Source organism: Odocoileus virginianus, chromosome 1, assembly GCF_023699985.2.
Source record: "Odocoileus virginianus isolate 20LAN1187 ecotype Illinois chromosome 1, Ovbor_1.2, whole genome shotgun sequence".
Lineage (NCBI taxonomy): Eukaryota > Metazoa > Chordata > Mammalia > Artiodactyla > Cervidae > Odocoileus > Odocoileus virginianus.
The window spans coordinates 52,202,654-52,222,856 of NC_069674.1; the positions used below are offsets into that span (position 1 = coordinate 52,202,654).

At 42.4% G+C, this 20,203-nt stretch overlaps 1 protein-coding gene across 6 annotated transcripts in view; it reads right to left on the reverse strand.

Annotated features, from left to right (window-relative positions):
• PDE1C (phosphodiesterase 1C) overlaps positions 1-16,628 on the reverse strand; it is a 585,243-nt gene extending 568,615 nt beyond the window's left edge. For 4 of the 6 annotated variants that reach the window (XM_070468251.1, XM_070468240.1, XM_070468257.1 and 1 more), the window contains exon 1: positions 16,094-16,628. In XM_070468251.1, the coding sequence (XP_070324352.1) occupies positions 16,094-16,412 (319 nt within the window). In that variant the 5' untranslated portion in view covers positions 16,413-16,628. The remainder of the gene's footprint in view (positions 1-16,093) is intronic. The other 2 variants (XM_070468248.1, XM_070468246.1) reach the window with 1 other exon arrangement.
• Between the last annotated feature and the right edge of the window lie 3,575 nt (positions 16,629-20,203).

A 20,203-nucleotide genomic window follows, 5' to 3' on the forward strand; every position in this document is an offset into this window, starting at 1 on the left:
GGACCCGAGACCTTTAACAAGTTCTCTTGCTTCTCTGTGCTTCCTTTTTCTCGTGAATAAGATGGGAATCACAGTGGTGGTCCATACCTCATAGAAGTGTTACACAGGTAAAGCATTTGGAAAGTGCCTGCCACATAGCCATGAATAAATGGAGGCTGCTCATTACGGCATCTAACTAGAGGTTAAATTTTCAATAGCTGTTATTTATTTGTCCACTGGCCTCGATGACTCCACATATTCTTTGTGCCAGTGTGCTCCATATACAGGGCTGCCCAGGTGGCTCAGTGGTAAAGGATCCGCCTGCCAATACAGGAGACACAGGAGACATGGGTTCAATCCCTGGGTCAGGAAGATCCCTGCAAGAGGAAATGGCAGCCCACCCCAGTGTTCTTGCCTGAAGAATGCCATGGACAGAGGGGCATGGTGGGCTATAGTCCATGGAGTCGCAAAGAGCTGGACACACCTGAGCACAAACACTCCAATTACAAGGGGAAGAAGTAGGGAGACACCTGCTCCCATATAAACCCTGCACAGGGTGATATAGAGGGACTGGGCAGAAGGCAGGAGCCAGAATGGTATAAACTTCTTCATTTCTGCTTGTCTGTTTGCCCCTCTTACTGATACAGGCCCCCTCCATATCACCTGTGTCAACAACTGGTGCCCAACTTGTACTATATTTATACTCATCTAATCATATGCAAACTTTTACAGAGAGGGGTATATGTGAGTATGTGTCTATGAGAGAAGAAAGGGTTTGTTCTCTTAAAAATGAGATCATGCTATGTAAGCATCTTGCTTCTCTCATTTAAAATACTTCAGCTGGGACTTCCCTGGTGGTCCAGTGGTTAAGAATCTACCTGCCAATACACAGGACACAGGTCCAATCCCTGATCTGGGAAGATCCCACCCACCAGGGAGCAACTAAACCCGTGCACCACAATAAGAGAAGCCACCACAATAAGAAGCCTGCGCATCGCAACAAAGAGTAGCCCCCACCTGCCCTAACTGGAGAAAGCCCATGTGCAGCGATTAAGACCCAGTGCAGCCATAAATAAATAAATAATGATTTTAAAGAAAAAATAAAATTAACCTCTGCTGAAGGTGGCTTCTTTCTTTGTAAGTTTGTGCTTACAACTTTTAACGGAGTATTTATTTCAGCAAGACTCTGGGAGCCCTGTGGGACTTGGATTGAGGATACATCTCTCTGGCAAGAATCAGATTTTCTTTGCATAGAACCCAGGAACTACCCACCCAAGTCTACTTTATTTTGTAAGTTATTGTATATTATACAAATGTATATATTTGTATGTTACACATATTGGGTATACTTTACAATGCCCCAGAGGATACAAGGAACAAGAATCAAAAACTCAAACACAAGTAACAGCAAACCTGCAGAGATAAAGGCTAAAAGGGGGCTTTTCCTTTTCTCCACTCAAACCTAAAATTAAATAAATAGCATACTATTATTTTTTTCTTATTGTTGGTCTTTTAGCACATTCCTACAAGGACCTTAGCTTTATGCAAGGGTTTCAGTTCCAATCCCCTAGTTAACTCAGGTCTGAGCCCTTGTTTCCTGTCCCCTAGAGAGGTTAAACCCTGGTTACTGAGATCTGCAGCCCCATCTCACTTCTTTGGCCTCCAAGAGGTTCCCTGAATTTCCTGCAGGCTCAGCTCTGCATTTAAAAAGATGTGTTTAACATATATATGGACTTTAGAAAGATGGTAACGATAACCCTATATGCAAAACAGAAAAAGAGACTCAGATGTATGGAACAGACTTGTGGACTCTGGGAGAAGGAGAGGGTGGGATGTTTCAGGAGAACAGCATTGAAACATGTATATTATCTAGGGTGAAACGGATAACCAGCTCAGGTTGGGTGCATGAGACAAGTGCTCGGGCCTGGTGCACTGGGAAGACCCAGAGGGATCGGGTGGAGAGGGAGGTGGGAGGGGGGACTGGGATGGGGAATACATGTAAATCCATGGCTAATTCATATCAATGTATAACAAAAACTACTGTAATGATGTAAAGTAATTAGCCTCCAACTAATAAAAATTAAAAAAAAAAAAAAAAGATGTGTTTATTAATTATTCTGGGAATTTATATGAAGATGTTTTCAGGATACTTAGTTCACTATAAAGATGGGATGGAACTCAGAAGCATATTGGTCCAGCTGTATACCCATGAGATGCACACTCATTCCCCATGAATTAGATCAATGAGTCATCATGCTTATGGAGTGCAGAATACTTTTTAAAGTGCCTTTCATGCCCCTTATATTCTTTGGTAACTCAACAAGCCTATAATCTAGACATTACAGGTATGATTATCTTCATTTTACAGAAAAGAAATAGATTCCCAAAGAAGCTACGTGTCTTACCCCACAGAGGCCAAAAAGCAACTGGAAGTGAAATCATCACCCACTGTCTTTCGTCTGCACCATCAGGCTGCTATCATAGCAATACACTGAGATTTAGTCCCTGGTCTCACCTATGGATTTTTCCTCCACACTTCCTGAGCTCTAACCATGAACCAGGCCCAGGGTCAGGAAAAGATTGAAAAACCAAAGAGAAGAAAAGGAAGTCCTTCCCAGGAGCTCCTAGGATGGGAAGAGAAAATAAATAAAATCTTCAAGTATTCTACACTCAGGTATAACCTGTACAGAGAACAGCAAGGAAAAGAACATTAAATTCTTCCAGATGCCAATGAGGACCTTTATTTTTGGTGGCGGTCCAGAAATATGATGGCGAAAACACTGCTATTCTAAGCTGGCTGCAGATTTCCTCCTGTTCAGCAAAACATATTGATGTTTATAATAAAACTCCTCCATATGCAAAAAAAAAAAGAGGGGGGAATCCAGATAATCCAATTGCATGAAATGCTTAAGGTGCATTATTGCAAGGTTAATGAAAAGCTATATTTTTCAGAAGGGTTTCCAGTTACTGTATAATGCGCATGCATGTGGGACTGTGGGGATGCTCCTTGAAGCTGTATGGTTTTCCTGGCTGATGTGGGGGAGGCAGGGAAATACAGCTCCAGTTAAAACCCTGCACAGGTGGGGACAAGAAGAGAAAAGCCAGGATCACACAGGGCTGAAGCTCTGTGCCTGACCAGCCTGGTAAGGCAGGGCAGTGCCTGCCGCCCCCTGGAAGACAGACAGTGTCCTAAGACAGAGGACATTTCTTGGCTCAGACAGGGAGTCAGGAGCACTTTACGTTAAACTGAGGAAGTTCCACTTGATCAGAGAGGAGTCACTTCCATACTTCACCACACGCTCTCACCCTCACAAGTGACTGGAATTTAAAATCCAGCTGGGCAGAGGCAAGGGAAAATTATCCATTGTGTTATATCTGAATTTCATCATCCCCGGGCACTATTATTGCTAAATCTTATTATACTTACTTGTGAAAAATGAGCTCCAGCATATCAACACGAGAAGAACTAAGAATAAGAGAACTAGGAAACTCTCTATAATAGGTGAGATGAATTCTGAGCAGTAGGAAGATGATAGAATTAGGCAGGAAAGAGAAAAGAGCAAAGCAAAAGAGGTATGCCAAGAGATGATGCAAAGAAGAGTCTAATGTATGGTATTAAGCAGTTTGCTGTGCTGAGCTCAATGTTAGCCATCTCCTCTGTCCCTAAGACTTCTGTAAACAGCTACACCCACAATCCTGGGTGGATGGTACTTTGGGGAATGATAGAATCAAAGGAATACCCCATGAGGCTGTGGGGTGGTGATGCGCAAGCAAAAACATACAGAGGAAAGAAATGGACAACTTCACAGAATCCAGAAACTGGAAACCTGGAGTGACTACAAAGATTGTGCCCAGTGCATTAATTAGTAGAGAGTTCTGAGTCCACCCTGCTTATAAATAAAATTCAAAAAGGAATAAAAAACTACTCAGCCCTAAATAAATACATCTTAAAAATCTGAATGGAATAGAAATTTGTAGGAAAATATAATTTGCCTGAAGTTTTCTCAGAAGAAACCAAAAATCCAACTGGTCCAGTTGCTGCAGAGAAAGAAAAGAAGTTATCCAAAAAAACTGCCCCTCAAAAAAGCACCAGGTCCATAGTGTCCAGTGGAACTATACAAACTTTCAAACAGTAGGAAATTTCAGTTTTACTTGAACTTGTCTGAGGGGTGGGGGTGCGGGGAGCTTTCCAGATGGCACTAGTGGTAAAGAACCCGCCTGTCAATGCAGGAGACATAGGAGATGTGGGTTCAATCCCTGAGTTGAGAAGATTCCCCTGGAAGAGGGCATGGCAACCCATTCCAGCATTCTTGCTTGGAGAATTCCATGGACAGAGGAGCCTGGTGAGCTATAGCTCACAGCTGCAAAGCGTCAGACACCACTGAAGTGATCTAGGACACATGGAGTTCAGAAAGAAAGAGAAACCTAAGTTATTTTTATAAAAAGTATTACATTGATATCAAAATCTAATATTGCACATTATTAAAAACTAAAGACCAATGTCACTTAAGAATACCAATACAGAAATCCTAAATACAATATTAACCAACAGAACACAGTAGCACATTAAAACAACAATATGTTATTTCCAAGTAAAGTTGATTCTATAATGGGCAGAAATTGTTCAATACTAGGAAATCTATTGATTATTCATATCTGTTGATGTAAAGAGAAAAGTCAAGCTGATTCCTTATAAATGTAAAGACATGTTTATAAAAAGGACAATTCAGCAACATCGAGATCTTAGTTTCCTCCTAGGTTAACACATAAATCTCTTAATCCAACAAAAATATCAACAAATTGAGTTTTATCTCTAATTCATTCTTAATTAGGCAGATTGATTCTAATATTCATATGGAAAATAAAACAGCCAGAAAATTTCTGAGGAAGGAAAGCAATGAGCAGACCCTACTCTTCTAAAACGAAAGGCACTCAGTCGTGTCTGACTCGTTGTGACCCCATGGACCATACAGTCCATTGAATTCTCCAGGCCAGAATACTGGAGTAGGTAGCTGTTCCCTTCTCCAAGGGATCTTCCCAAAGCCTCAATAATTAGAACACTGTGGTTCTGGCACAGAACAGCAGGTGGACTATGCTGCTTTTCCTCCAATGGCCATTACCCACACTTCATTTCCCACCTTCTCTGCCCCGCTGCTGTTTCCTCCATGCATCTGTTGACGTCTGCCCTCTAGCTTCCTGTGGGTTCAGCCAAGTGGAGGCCCTGGCTGGAGATCAGAGGGTGAGAAAAGGCCAGATGGTTCCCTCTAGATCCCTCACTGATTTCTAGGCAGTGGCTCTGCTCCCTCCTACACAGAAATCTGGTAAGATTCTCTGCTCTCCTTTCTCCCTCAGGCCTAGGAGCGCAATGGCTTTCCACCATTGCTAGTCTGGATGCTTCATCATCCCTATCAGGTTCCTTGAACCTTGACCATACTTCTGTGAAAGTCCCTTTATTTGAACCATCAGAGTGGAATTCTACTTCCTTCCAGGAACTTGACTGATATATAGATAATGAAATGGAATAGACAATCCAGAAAGATTCAAATGTATATAGGAAGTCAGTGTATAATAAAGTTAGCATCTCAAATCAATGGAATAATGATAGACATTTTAATAAATACTGTTGAGATAAACAGAGAGCCACCTAGAAAATACTAGCATAAACCTTTATCTGACATCATGAGAAACGCTGGGCTGGATGAAGCACAAGCTGGAATCAAGATTGCGGGGAGAAATGTCAATAACCTCAGATGTGCAGATGACACCACCCTTATGGCAGAAAGCGAAGAAGAACTAAAGAGTTTCTTAATGAAAGTGAAAGAGGAGAGTGAAAAAGCTGGCTTAAAGCTCAACATTCAGAAAACTAAGATCATGGCATCTGGTCCCATGGCAAATAGATGGGAAACAGTGGAAACGGTGGCTGACTTTATTTTTGGGGGCTCCAAAATCACTGCAGATGGTGATTGCAGTTATGTAATTAAAAGACGCTTACTCCTAGGAAGGAAAGTTATGACCAACCTAGACAGCATATTAAAAAACAGAGACATTACTTTGCCAACAAAGGCCCATCTAGTCAAAGCTATGGTTTTCCTAGTAGTCATGTATAGATGTGAGAGTTGGGCTATAAAGAAAGCTGCGTGCCGAAGAATTGATGCTTTTGAACTGTGGTGTTGGAGAAGACTCTTGAGAGTCCCTTGGACCACAAGGAGATCCAACCAGTTCATCCTAAAAGAGATCAGTCCTGGGTGTTCATTGGAAGGATTGATGTTGAAGCTGAAACTCCAATACTTTGGCCACCTGATGCGAAGTGCTGACTCATGTGAAAAGACCCTGATTCTGGGAAAAGTATAGGGCAGGAGGAGAAGGGGACAACAAAGGATGAGATGGCTGGATGGCATCACCGACTCAATGGACATGAGTTTGGGTAGACTCCGGGAGTTGGTGATGGACAGGGAGGCCTGGACTGCTGCAGTCCATGGGGTCGCAAAGAGTCGGACACGACTGAGCGACTGAACTGAACTGAACTTACCTGACATGGTACACCAGAATAAACTTCAAATGTAATTAAATGGAAACAAAATAAAATCACCGAATCATAACTGTAGTATAGTCATACAACAGAATATTACTCAGCTAAAGAAATGAATTTTGGGGACTTCCCTGGTGATCCAGTGGTTAAGAATCCACCTGCCAGTGCAGGGGATGCAGGTTTAATCCCTGGTCTGGGAAGATCTCTGAGATTATGGAGCAACGAAGCCCGTGCACCACAATTAGTGAACCTGCACTCCAGAGCGTCTGCTCCACAACAAGAGAAGCCACCGCGGTGAGGGGCCCGTGCGCCACAGTGAAGAGCAGCCCTGGCTCCCCGCAACTAGAGGAAGCCCGTGAGCAGCTCCGAAGACCCAGTGCAGTAAAAAAATACATTAGTTAATTAAATCAAATTTTAAAAAAGAAATGAATTTTTGATACAACCAACAGAGATGACTCTCAAAAACATATGGAGTGATATATAAGGTTTACAGAAAATAATTTGTGCCATATGATATTCCACTTACAGAACATTCTAGAAGACACAGAAATGAATGTAGAATGGTAAAAAATCAGAACAGTGAGTCAGGAGAGTGAATCTGTGGGTGGAATGGGTGGAGGTTGTGAATGGGCATGAGGGGACTTTCTGGGATGATGCTAATGTTTTCTATCTTGCTAGAGGTTTAGGTTACATCCTTAATATTTTCATATTTTGTCATATATAAATTTTACATCAAAACAAAAAAGGGTCAACAAATATCAAACTCTAGTTTGTGGTATGCATGTGGATTTACTTAAGAAAGACTGTACTTATACTTGCAAAATAATTTTAAATGCAAAAATAAGATAAAGGAAGGGATGAATAGAGGGATAGATAAATAAATACATGATAAAGCAAGTACAGTAAAATGTAAATGGTGGTATCTAGGTGGTGGATATAGGAATGTTTGCTATAAAATTCTTTCAACTTTGCTCTGTTTTAAATTTTTAATTTTTTAAAATACTAGAAGAAAAAATTCTGACACTGCTACGACATGGATGAACCTTAAAAATATGATACAAAGAGAACTTAGCCAGTCACAAAAGAACAAATACCACGTGATTCTACTTATACACGGTACCTAAAGTAGTCACTTTATAAAGTGAATTCTCAAGCCTCTCCTTTCCAGCAGATTAAAACTCAACCTTCACAAAAAGGGAAAGAGAGATGAATCTGAATGTAGAAAGTAAAATAGTGGTTGCCAGGGGATGACTGGGATAGTAATGGTGAGATATTAAATGTTCCTCAATGGGAACGGAGTTTTAGTTTGACAAAATGAAAAAAGTTCTGTGGATGGATAGTGATAATGGCAAAACAACAATGTGAACATAATACCACTGACTAAATTACTCTTAAAAATTCTTAAAATGGTGAATTTTATGTTATGCATATTTTACCAAAATAACAAAAATAATTTTTTAAAATAAAAATTAGGCTGATTCATGTCAATGTATGACAAAACCCACTGCAATGTTGTGAAGTAATTAGCCTCCAACTAATAAAAATAAATGAAAAAATAAATAAATAAAATAAAATAAAAATAAAACTACTAGGAAAAAATGGGAGAATTCCTTGATAGACTTGGATAAGATTAGAGAAGGCCTTTATCTTTATAACTGTGACTCAGAATCCAGAGATGTTTATCAAAGAATTGCTGATAATAAATAAAACTGGAAACAACTCCAAAATCCATCAATTTGAGAGTGAGAGATAAACTATACTATACACAGAAGAGCATCCATTAAAAACAATGATGTATAACTATGCTAAAAAAATGCTCATAAAATATTACTGAGTAGAAAGCATTATATCATAAAATAGCAAGTATAAAATGATATCATTTATATAAAATATGTGTGTGTGTGTACACTTAAAGAGATACTTAGAAGGATATTCAACAAAATGTTAACAGTGGTTATCTTGGGCTGTTTGTTAATGCTTTATTCTTAGCATTGTTCTACAGTGACATTTTTTCAACAAGCTTGTATTATGTTTATAAGAATAATAAAGCCATTTTCAACTCATACTAAAACACTAAAGAAGTAGGTATCTACTACCATATATTTTCCTTGATCCCTCCTACCTATAAAGATTCATTAATGCCATGTATGCCCACATGACCAGCAAGGACTCTGTGTGTGTGTGTGTGTGTGTGTGCGTGTGTGCCCGCGCACGCACACCAAGTTAACCCTCAGGAAAGATGGACTCACTGACACTTGAGCTCCCGTCTCTCCTTCATAAAGGTTACAAATCAGACTTCATGAAAGGAGGAGGAGAGGTGAATCAGAATGGCTAAAAGCTAAACCTCCATCAGTCTGCGCCTTATAAAAAGTTCCAGTGACAACATTACTCACAGATTCCAAAAGCGCTGTCATACAAACAGCATAGTATGTTTAGCATGTCGTACAAACAGGTGAAGATGCTGTGCTCTGGAAAAATGTCAGATGACCCCAAAATGCCTTTAGTGAAGACAAAAATACTAGTGATAAAAAAGCTTGTAAGAAGAGTAAACAAATGTGTTTGGGCACATAATGAACATGCAGGTATTTGTTAAGTTATTGAATAAATCAGATCTCAAGAAAACCAAAATAAAAGTGTTTTATGAAATGTAAGAGTGGGGATAAGGAAGCTATGGTACATATACACCATGGAATATTACTCAGCCATTAAAAAGAATTCATTTGAATCAGTTCTAATGAGATGGATGAAACTGGAGCCCATTATACAGAGTGAAGTAAGCCAGAAAGATAAAGACCAATACAGTATACTAACACATATATATTGAATTTTAAAAGATGGTAATGATAACCCTGTATGCAAAACAGAAAAAGAGACACAGATGTACAGAACAGAATTTTGGATTCTGTGGGAGAAGGCGAGGGTGGGATGCTCTGAGAGAATAGCATTGCAACAAGTATACTATCAAGGGTGAAACAGATCACCAGCCCAGGTTGGATGCATGAGACAAGTGCTCAGGGCTGGTGCACTGGGAAGACCCAGAGGGATGGGATTGGGAGGAAGGCGGGAGGGGGGATCAGGACACATGTAAATCCACGGCTGATTCATGTCAATGTATGGCAAAAACCACTACAATATTGTAAAGTAATTAGCTTCAGCTAATAAAAATAAATGAAAAAAATTAAAAATTTTTTTAAAAAGTAAAAGAAATGTAAGAGTGGGAAAAATTATATTCTAAACTAATGTATTTACTGCAACTTGAGATTTTGAGATAAGTGTAACAAAGTAACAAAATAAATATTAATTTTTTTTTCTAGTCCTTTTAAAGTTTGTATGTTCAAGTAAGCCATTTAAAAAAATTTTTTTTTGAGGAACCTTCTCAGAAGGGGAAAAAGAGGACTCACCTTGTACCGGGGGTCATTTCATTTTGAGACGGCTTGAAAAGCGATGTGGGGTGCAGGCAGTGATCTGGGCTCCTAATAATCTGACACTCTCATCCTCTCCCTGCTTCCTGACCCGGTAGAGACCAAATCTCAGGACATAATATAGTGAAAGGCTAGATGCTGGAGAGGGCTGGGCACAGAACACAAGCCTCCTCTCCTCCTCCCCGGGGAGCCCACAATTAGTATGGCTGTGGAAAAAGTGACAGGGCGGAAAAAGCAGAAACTCTTACTGACTGGCTTACAGACTAGTCATTGCCAAGATCACAGAGTGAATGAAAATCCCTTCAGCTGCTTTTCCCCCAAAGTGGGCAGGGTCTGGTTCTCAGGGAAACGACCTGAAAATTCTGAAAAGCCTGGGCAGCTGGCCGTGGGCAGAGCCTCCCTCTGCCCGGCCCCCAGCGCACAGAGGGCCCGGATGCCGTGTGGGACGCCCTCTCACCCCCGCAGCCTTCAGACATCACAAGACCTGATGTCCCCGCCACTGGAGCCTTGGAGACGGTCAGGGCACTCAGGGCTGATAGGCGCTGATATGTAGAGAGGAATCTGGGCTGAGAGGACAGGACATATTGAGTATCTTTGATCTGAGATCACAGGACCCTCCAAGAACACTTCTCCTGTCCTCCCTTCCTCCCTCTGGGATAGAGAGGCTCAGAGTGTGCTTGGGAATGACCTAGATATTTATTCAGGGGCAGGGGTGAGAAGGGCCTCTGGGAAACTCCTGCCCTTAATGTGGGGTCTGGAAGGGAAAGAACCTAGAGACATCCCCTGCCCTGCTCTACTATGAAACTCAAAATGTAACCTTGGAGGGATCTGGCCGAGTGGTTACTGTCTATAAAGAAAGAGACCACGGGATTCCCTGGTGGATCAGATGGTAAAGAACCTGCCTGCAATGCAGCAGACCCAGGTTCAATCCCTGGGTCAGAAAGACATGCTAAATAAGGGAATGGTTACCCACTGAAGTATTCTTGCCTGGAGAATTCCATGGACAGAGGCACCTGGTGGGCTACAGCCCACTGGGTAGCAAAGAATTGGGTGCAACTGACATTCATTCACACTCAAGAAAGAGATCACACCATGCATTAGAACAAAGTGACATTTTGATGCCCATTTTGACATAGCTGTTCTTGGCTGACGTGGCTGTTTCAATGTGGCCAGCTATTTTTTTTTAAACATTTATTGTGAAGCAATATACACAACTTAATCAGCTTACCTCATAATTTGTCTCCCACCCAAATCAGAGACCTAAGAGTAGGGTGTCCCTCGGGCAGGTATAGAGGACTGGATTCACCAGATTCTTACTCCTTGTTCATGCAAGGGCAGAAGTTCCTTGGCATATCTTAAATATTACTCATTGCAAGCAATGAAAAATGACTCTTAATTACTTTTATGCTGATTTTAAAAGCCTTTAATATAATTAGACATGACATAATTGGAGCAGTTGAAAGAACAGGACAGGTGAAGAATGTAGGAATACAGGACTTCCTTGGTGGTCTAGTGGTTAAAAATCCACTTGCCAATGCAAGGGACAAGAGTTTGATTCCTGGTCCGGGAAGATTCCACATTCTGCAGGGCAACTAGGCCCGTGTGCCACAACTGCTGTGCCTGAACTGTAGATCTCTCAAGTCACAACTACTGAAATCAGCACACCTAGAGCCCATCCTCCCCAACAAGAGAAGCCATTGCAATGAGAAGCCCAAGCACCAAACCAGAGAGGAGCCCCTGCTCAGTGCAACTAGGGAAAGTCCACACACAGCAACGAAGACCCAGAGCAGCCAAAAAATATAAATAAATTGAAACTATGGGGGGGAAAATAGAACAGAGGAATAAACTTTCTCAATAAGGTGTTAACTAGGCACTCAGAAAGCAGATGAAAAACACACAGACACACACAAACTACTGTCTAGGTTGGGCAATTTGAGTAAGTTACAGACAATATAACACCAAAGATGAGATGTGTGTGGGATCTTTGTCCTTAACCCTAGAAGTGGCAGTCTAAGGCCTCTAACATATGAGAGGACGGAGTTAAAGGCAAACAGTGGTAAAGGGATTATTAGCCCACCACAGTGGTATGACACTTACTTTAAACTGAAAACATCTGATCAACAGCAACAGCAAGGAGCACTTTCAAAACTTAAGCAGAGTGTCCAGAAAATACAGCTGCCATTGACAACCCCTTTCCCCCCAAGGGAGTTTCCAAACTGAGACAAGACTGACCCTTAGCACTAGGAAGTACAGTTTCAGCTGTCCATTAGCATGGAAAAGTTCAATAAAACCTTTCAGATTTTCTTTCGCACTGAAGCCCTAAACAGCCTCTCTTTCTATCAAGTTGGTATATAAATCTTTACCTCTAGCTATTCAGCAGGTTACTCATTATTAAGTACTCCCTCGGGTGAATATAAATAAACCTTGTCTTTTCTCCTCTTAAGCTACTGTCAGTTAATTTGCAGGCTCCTGACTATAAATCTAAGTGGGTAGAAGAAATCTTTTCCTCCCAAAGGCGGTAACCTTATCAGGAGTCACAGAAGACGTAGATGGAAACCAAGTAGCAGGCAATAAAGTTCACCAAGACAGGGAATTCCCTGACAGTCCAGTGTTAGGAGTCAGTGCTTTCCCTTCCAGGGCCAGGGTTTGGTCCCTGGTCAGGAACTGCTGCTGCTGCTAAGTTGCTTTAGTCTGTCCAACTCTGTGTGACCCCGTAAACAGCAGCCCACCAGGCTCCTCTGTCCCTACAAGATTACTGGGGTGGATTGCCATTTGCTTCTCCAATGCATGCATGCGTGCTAAGTCACTTCAGTCATGTCCGAGTCTGTGCAACCCTATGGACAGCAGCCCACCAGGCTCCTCTGTCCACGGGATTCTCTAGGTAAGAATACTGGAGTGGGCTGCCATTTCCTTCTCCAACTAAGATCCCACAAGTCACCAGGCATAGCCAAAAACAAACAAACAAAACAAATTCAGTAAGACAGTGTTTCAAGACCATCATCTGACGAATACTGGTTGCAGTCTGAAACCAATTCTTGCAGGATACACCTTTCCAAATGTTAAAACAGCAGTACAAAAAAGGGGTGAGGAGATAACAACTGAAAACTGAGAAAGCCCCAACAATTTTAATACACAAATCATTAACCAAAAATTACCTTAATCAACAATGTCAAAGTCTCTCCCCACCCAAAGAAATTTCTAACAAAAGCTAGGAGCCTCAGACAACCTACTTCTGATGATTATACAATAGATGGGTCGTTGTGGAAGGTTTTTTTGTATGGTTATTTGTTTATTCTGAGATAACTTTTATTAAAAATGAATCAGCCTGGTCCTTACTTTATACCAGTGAGTGGGGCCACAAAGTTCTAACAAACAAGCCTACAAAACACCATGCTTAATATAAGCCAGATCCTGCCTCAGGTTTTGATACCATATCTTCACAACAGTATCATAAGAGAAGAGTTAGGAAACTAACATCATCCTCAGCTAGACAAATCTAAGAACCTCAGAGCCTTTAATGTAGATTCAGGGAAACATCTGGCCTTACTGGCCTGACTCTGCACCCCAAGTCTAACTTTCCCCTTAAAATTTTTGGCTTTAAGTACCACCACAGTAATATCTGAGGTGACTGTTTCTTCCTTAATCTGATAGCTCCCTCCCAGAACCAATGTACTTTCCTTGGTTTCCCTGAGCATAGCTCAGAGAATACAAAGTTTTCAAGGAATGTTACTAAATACTAGTAGACTGAAGGACTGGAAAATGGGAAATAAACCCACAGCACTTAAGTAATATAGAGAAACAGGTAAGAATTCCAGAACTCGACTATTTAGATTTAAATTCTGTCATTTTCTAGCTGTGTGACTTGACCTCTCTGAGCCTTGATATCTTCATCTGTAAAATGATAACTAAATGACCCATCCCACCATCTCGTAAAATAACATCTGTTACACAGCACACAAGTAAATATTCAGTTTAGTTTGTAAAGTAAAGGTTTTAGTTTGCAGCACAGCTACTTTTCTCCCAGATTCACAGGTTCTGTGCTGTTCTACCCAATACCTGGAGAAATACAATCTATTCCAAGCAAGGGCTACCCAGGTAAATGTAACTCATTTCATTTTTAAAGATGATAAAAACTGAGCCTTATCTACAATTTCAACTATCTAAACTCACCACACTTCAAAGATTCAAGTTCTTTTTTTTTTTTAAGAGCAAAGGATAGAAATTGAATAACTTGGTGTAAGTATTCTTAGGTGATATAAAATTCAGAATGTCATCTTTAATTTGAAATTTTCTTTATGAAAGAAAGTGGAAGGAATGGAAAAAAAGAATCTCATTCAATCAAAAAGTTAAAGCTAATAGTATTCCCAGGATGTATTCATCAAATCCAGAACAGAAATTAATTCAATGCAAACTCCTAGAAATTAGTTTTCAGGAATTATGCAATATACAAATCTACTGTCCATGTCACCAAAAGTATGATGAAAAATATGTTAATATTCTTCCATAGGCATATATAGTTGTGATTTAACTGATATCACACACATATATGATCTAACATTGAATCATTTCATAAACAATCCATGTTTCATCCAATGTAACTGTGATAGACTATAAGATCATCTAAAAAAATTGTGTATCCTACATGTTAGAAAATATTAAGCCTCCAGATGCTTCAGTAATACCTTACACTTGTATAGTACTTAGTTTACAAACCAATTTTTATCTCCATAGTTTCCTTTGAGCCTCATGGCATAGGAGATGGCAGTACAACTCCATTTGTACTCGTTTTAAAAGAGCAGATGGCATAGGTTTAGAAAATAAAGGTCTCCTGCCCTAGGAGGCAAAGCTTAGCAAGACCTACGTATCCTGACTCCAAATCTGGTACTCTTTCCACTAACACCACAAAAATTTCCTATAAATGGGAAAAACTAGCATATTTTATAATGACAAATCCATGCAAGGGCAATGGGCCTGTTTCTTCTTTTAATTTTTGTTTTAAAAAGCTGTTTGAGTGAAACAATAACAAATAAAAGCCATAAACTCACAATATTTTTTAAAAGAAAATTCTCAAGGGAATAAGGATACATAATATCCTGACCTCTCAAGAGTCAAAGTGTGAGTCACTCCCTCACTCCACTTTTTCTCTTTAGAGGAACTAATATTGCCCACTAAATCTAATGAGTTCTTCTTGAAAACCCAGTGGATAATAGCAATGAGCATCACAACCTTGCTTGGGATGAAAGTGAGGAATTATGTATGATACCAAAAGACCAGCTGATGTATTTAGTAATCTTTCTAGTGTGATTTTTTTAATTACATGTACCAACAAAGGACTCTTCCTCCCACTTATACAAAAACAGGGCCTACCCTATGAAATGGACCTTTGAATATTTCAAACCCAAAACTGAAAAGTTTTACAACTCCCTTCAGTTTCAGCTGAAAAGTTTTAGAGATCTGGTTCAGGTATAGCACTCACTACTTCTACATGCACTGTGTTTGGTTAGGTTTTCTAGCTATCTAGTAAGAAATGTATTATCATCTCTATGTCACAGATGATAAAACTGAGGCACAAGGAGTGTATCCTACCCAAGATCACAATGAAAGCAGGAGATGGAGATTCAGACCCACCACCAACCCCAAATCTCGTGTTCTCTCTTCACTTCTCTCTTTACCCTTAAAATGTCCTTCCCCAACCACACACCCAACGTCCCTTCAGCAGAAACAGGTTTCTTTTTTCACACGTGGATAAGTCTTGGACAAGCAGGAATCTCCTGTCCTTTTCCCAGTTCCCCTGGGAGAAAGGTACACCTCCTTTATCCTTGTCTTTCCAAAACAACAAGGACGATGTCTCCCCGCGGTGCGGACGCCAGTGCAAAGATGGGAAAAGGGATCCTTAGAGGGTAAACTGCCTTGCCAGCTACGGTTTAAACGCCTGTGAAACATGATCCTTCTGAAATAACTCCTTATTGAAGTGAGTCAGAAATGAGTCTTAACTTGTGAAAGTTAATGGGCAATTTTTTGGGCAAGTTATGGGCAAGAGAACAAGAAAGCCGAAATCCTGTTGAGAGACGGAGCTTTCACTTCTCCCTTTGAAGTTAAAAAGGGCCCCCTTAGGTCTCCACGGAGCGACTCCCGCCATCCTTACAGAAAGAAGCAAACTTACCCGCGGCGCTGGGGCTTCGAGACTGCTGGGACTCAGGCATACTCGCCTCACTGTTCAGCACCGGGGACAGCTCCGGACTCGCCAACTTCGCCTGCCTCTCCGGGCTCGGCGCCGCCCGCTGAGCCTCCCAGGCTGCGGGCCGGGTGGCCGCCTCTCCACGCCCTGGGCCAAGCCTCCGGGTCTGCTGGAGCGCGAAAGGGTCTCCGCGAGCAGCGGGGGCAGCCGGAGGCGCCTCGGGCTGGGGCGCCGGCGACGAGCCCAACTGCACCACGGCGTTGCGGGACCGGGACCGCGCCAGCGCTGAGGAGACGGAGCCCATCTCAGGGGGCCGGGCTGGGCCCAGGTGAGCGGCCAAGGCTCCCAACGGGACCCACACCCCTTGCCTGCCAAAGGTTTACTGTCTTCTCGCGCCGGGGCACCTCCAGCCTCTGCTCCGCCTGTGACTCCGCGGGTGGCAGCCCCTCCTCAGCGCCGGGGAGAAGGAGGACGCTGCAGGGAGGGCTGCGTGCCCACCCCGGGTGGACTGAGGAGGACCCAGGCGGTGTCTGCGCCTGTCTGATGATCCAGGGTGGATGACGACACTTGGAGGGGTCCGTGTGCAGAGGTTGTCCCGAGACTTTACTGGGGATTGGAGGGGAGGAAGGGGAGTGGCATTAAAGGAGAGAGACTTTCTTCCTCTACTTTCTGTACTTTGTTCACCTGGGGCCAAACGACTGGCACCTTCTTCCCGCTCCTGCCGACACTCCTGGGCCGCCACTGTCCCTGGGGAGGATGAAAGGTTTAGCCAAGGCAGAGGAGGAGCCTACGTTTGTTTTCTTCTCTTCTCTTCTCTTCTCTTCTTAGGGCTAATACCACTACTCTTCCAGGCTGTGCTTTCCTGCAAAGCCAGGCTTGGCTCCTGGCTGCCCCTGAGGAAGGCTTGGCAATCCCCTTCCCAGCATGACTCCTCCCCATGCCCTCACCCTGGAGTGGGGCTGAGGCCAGAGAGGGCAGTCATGGTGTAAAGGGAAGCAACTCTGCTGGTTCTCCTCAGGAAAGCAGGGAGGCAGGCACCAGGGTTTCCTTGAAGGGAACCCAGAGCAATCAGAGACCCTATTAATGGGCCTGCCCTGCTGTCCCCTCCCTTTTCTGACTGCAGTGCAAAGGTGGTGACACCTAACTTGGATCCAGAAGCAGGAAGAACAACCTGGGATTGCCTCAACTAAAATCCTGTTAATTCAGGAGACACAGGAGGCATGGATTCGATCCCTGGGTCAAGAAGATACCCTGCAGGAGGAAATAGCAACCCACTCCAGTATTTTTTTAGGAAAACCCCATGGACAGAGGAGCCTGGCAGATGACAGTCCTTGGGGTTGCAAAGAGTCGGACACAGCTGAGCATGCACACCCCTTACTTATTTTACTTAAAACCCTGTTTGTTGCTCAGAGAAATTTTAGGTCTTGCCCAAGGTCACAAATGGTTAGTTAGTAATGGAGCTGAATCTTGTGCCTGGGACTACCTTTCTAAACCTAGCCTCCTATCCTCACTGCTTCCCACCTGGAAGTTCTCAGGCATTGAACTGTGAAGCAAGAAAACTGTGAAATATACCAGGGCTCCCTAACCTCACAATCTAATGCTTGATGATCTGAGGTAGACCTCATGGAATAAAAATAGAAATAAAGTGCACAATAAATGTAAGGCACTTGAATCATCCAGAAACCATCCCTCTTTCTGCAGTCCTTGGAAAAACCAGCTTCCATGAAACCAGTCCCTGGTGCCAAAAAGGTTGGGGGCCACTGAAATACACAGCATCTGTGTGAAGGGAGACTGACTTTATCAGGGATGCCTGGGAGCCCTTCTCCCGCAGTGCCCAGCACTGACAAGACTCTGGACACTGTCATCTGTGAAATGGCATACAAATAAGTATGTGAACAGTGGTATTATTATGAGGTTAGCCTCCAAATCAACAAGCTTCAAGATGGGAGGAGGAAAGGAAAGGGTTTTAGGATGCTCAACTGGCATTTAAGTCAGAGGATTAACTGAAATGGAACAGCTATGGCAGACAGGTTCCTTACTACTAGTGCCACCTGGGAAGCTTATTTACACTGTTTATGGGTCCAAAACAGCAATCTGTCCTTGGCACTGTTTCCTGTGAAGTGGGCAGAAGCTGAAGTCTGAGGTCCTGAGCTAACATCACATCTGGCATCCTCCACCTTTTAGACAAATACACACCATGATCCCCACACCATGTAAGGACCATGAGGAGTGTCTCTCACCTCTGCCAATATCAGGAATCCATCTTCTCAGAGCACACAAAAGGATGCAACATTTGGGTGTATGGCTATATTAAACTCTTGACTATTTTTAAGCACTTTTTATTCTTGCTCACTTGATGGACAAAGAGAAATCCTCTCTCTGGGCAAAGGACCTTTTAGAGAGGGAGTTCTCTGGGCAGATATTTCCTATTCTTGGACCTTGACTTGATTTTTTTCCTGCAAATCTGACATAGGCATCATTAGCAATAATGTAACTGTGAGCATGGAAGGTGAGATGTCCTGAGCTTACTTAAGAGTACATACTCCACTTTGGCTCTGTCTATTGGGAAAATATATAAACATAAAGCCAGGCTAGATGAGTTACAAGCTGGAACCAAGATTGTCAGGAGAAATATCAACAACCTCAGATATGCAGATGATACCACACTAAAATGGCAGAAAGCAAAGAGGAACTAAAGAGCCTCTTGATGAGGGTGGAAGATGAGAATGAAAAAGCCAGCTTAAAACTCAACATTAAAGAAAAACTAATTAAAATAAATTAATTAATTTTTAAAAAACTAAGATCATGGCATCTGGTCTCATCACTTCATGGAAAATACATGGGGAAAATGTGGAAGCAGGGACAGATTTCCTCTTCGTGGTCTCTAAAATCACTGTGGATGATGACTACAGCTGTGAAATGAGAAGACAACTGCTTCTTGGCAGGAAAGCTATAACAAATCTGGACAGTGTGTTAAAAAGTAAAGACATCACTTTGCTGACAATGGTCTGTATAGTCAAGGCTATGGTCTTTCCAATAGTCGTGTACAGATGTGACAGCTGGACCATAAAAAAGGCAGAATGCCAAGGAATTGATGCTTTCAAATTGTGGTGCTGGAGAAGACTCTTGAGAGTCCCCTGGACAACAAGGAGATCAATCCAGTCAATCCTAAAGGAGATGAACCCTGAATATTCACTGGAAGGACTGAGGCTGAAACTGAAGTTCCAATACTCTGGCCACCTGATACAAATAGCTGACTCACTGGAACAGACCCTGATGCTGGGAAAGACTGAAGGCAGAAGGAGAAGAGGGTGACAGAGGATGCGACGGTTGGATGGCATCACCGATTCAATGGACATGAACTTGGGCAAAATCCGGGAGATGATGAACAGGGAAGCCTGGTGTGCTTCACTCCATGGGGTCACAAAGAGTTAAACATGACTTGGCAATTGAACAACAACAATACTTCTGAATGGAATGGTAAAGAGCTACCCTAAGTTCTCAGCCCCCTCCCAACCCCACCACCACCTGCCATACTGGCTGACCCAAGCCTTTCCCCAGAACACACACACACCCTCTCCAAAAGGGAGACATAGCTCAACTAAGAGTTGGACTGTTGATGCTGCTGTTGATAATCACATTCTCCCCAGTTCTCCTCTAAGTGGGAAGTGGTAAGCCTGGAAAACTTAAAACAATCTTGTCTTTTTTCTTCTTTCATTTAAAAAAAAAAAAAAAGGACCACATATGGTGAGCTAGAGCTTGGTTAAAGAGGGAGTTGCTAGAGAATATGCCAGCTGTAGGTGATCTCATTCTCAAACCCTTGCCTTTCCTTTTTCAGGCCAGTGACCTCTTCAATCAAGATCAGGAGTACTCCCATCCAGCCAGACTTCCACCAGTGGATGTTCAGCAGAGTGTGCATTGAGGGGCCTTGGAAAAATCTGACTCACCCCTCAGCATCCTTCGAGGATGTCACAAATTTATTGACTTTGGATCCTGGGAGTTTTACCACTGACAGTGTTGAATATTACCTGAAACAGTGATGGTGGAGAAATCCCCCATCCTTTCATGTCCTGGAAAACAGCTTACAACCAAAAA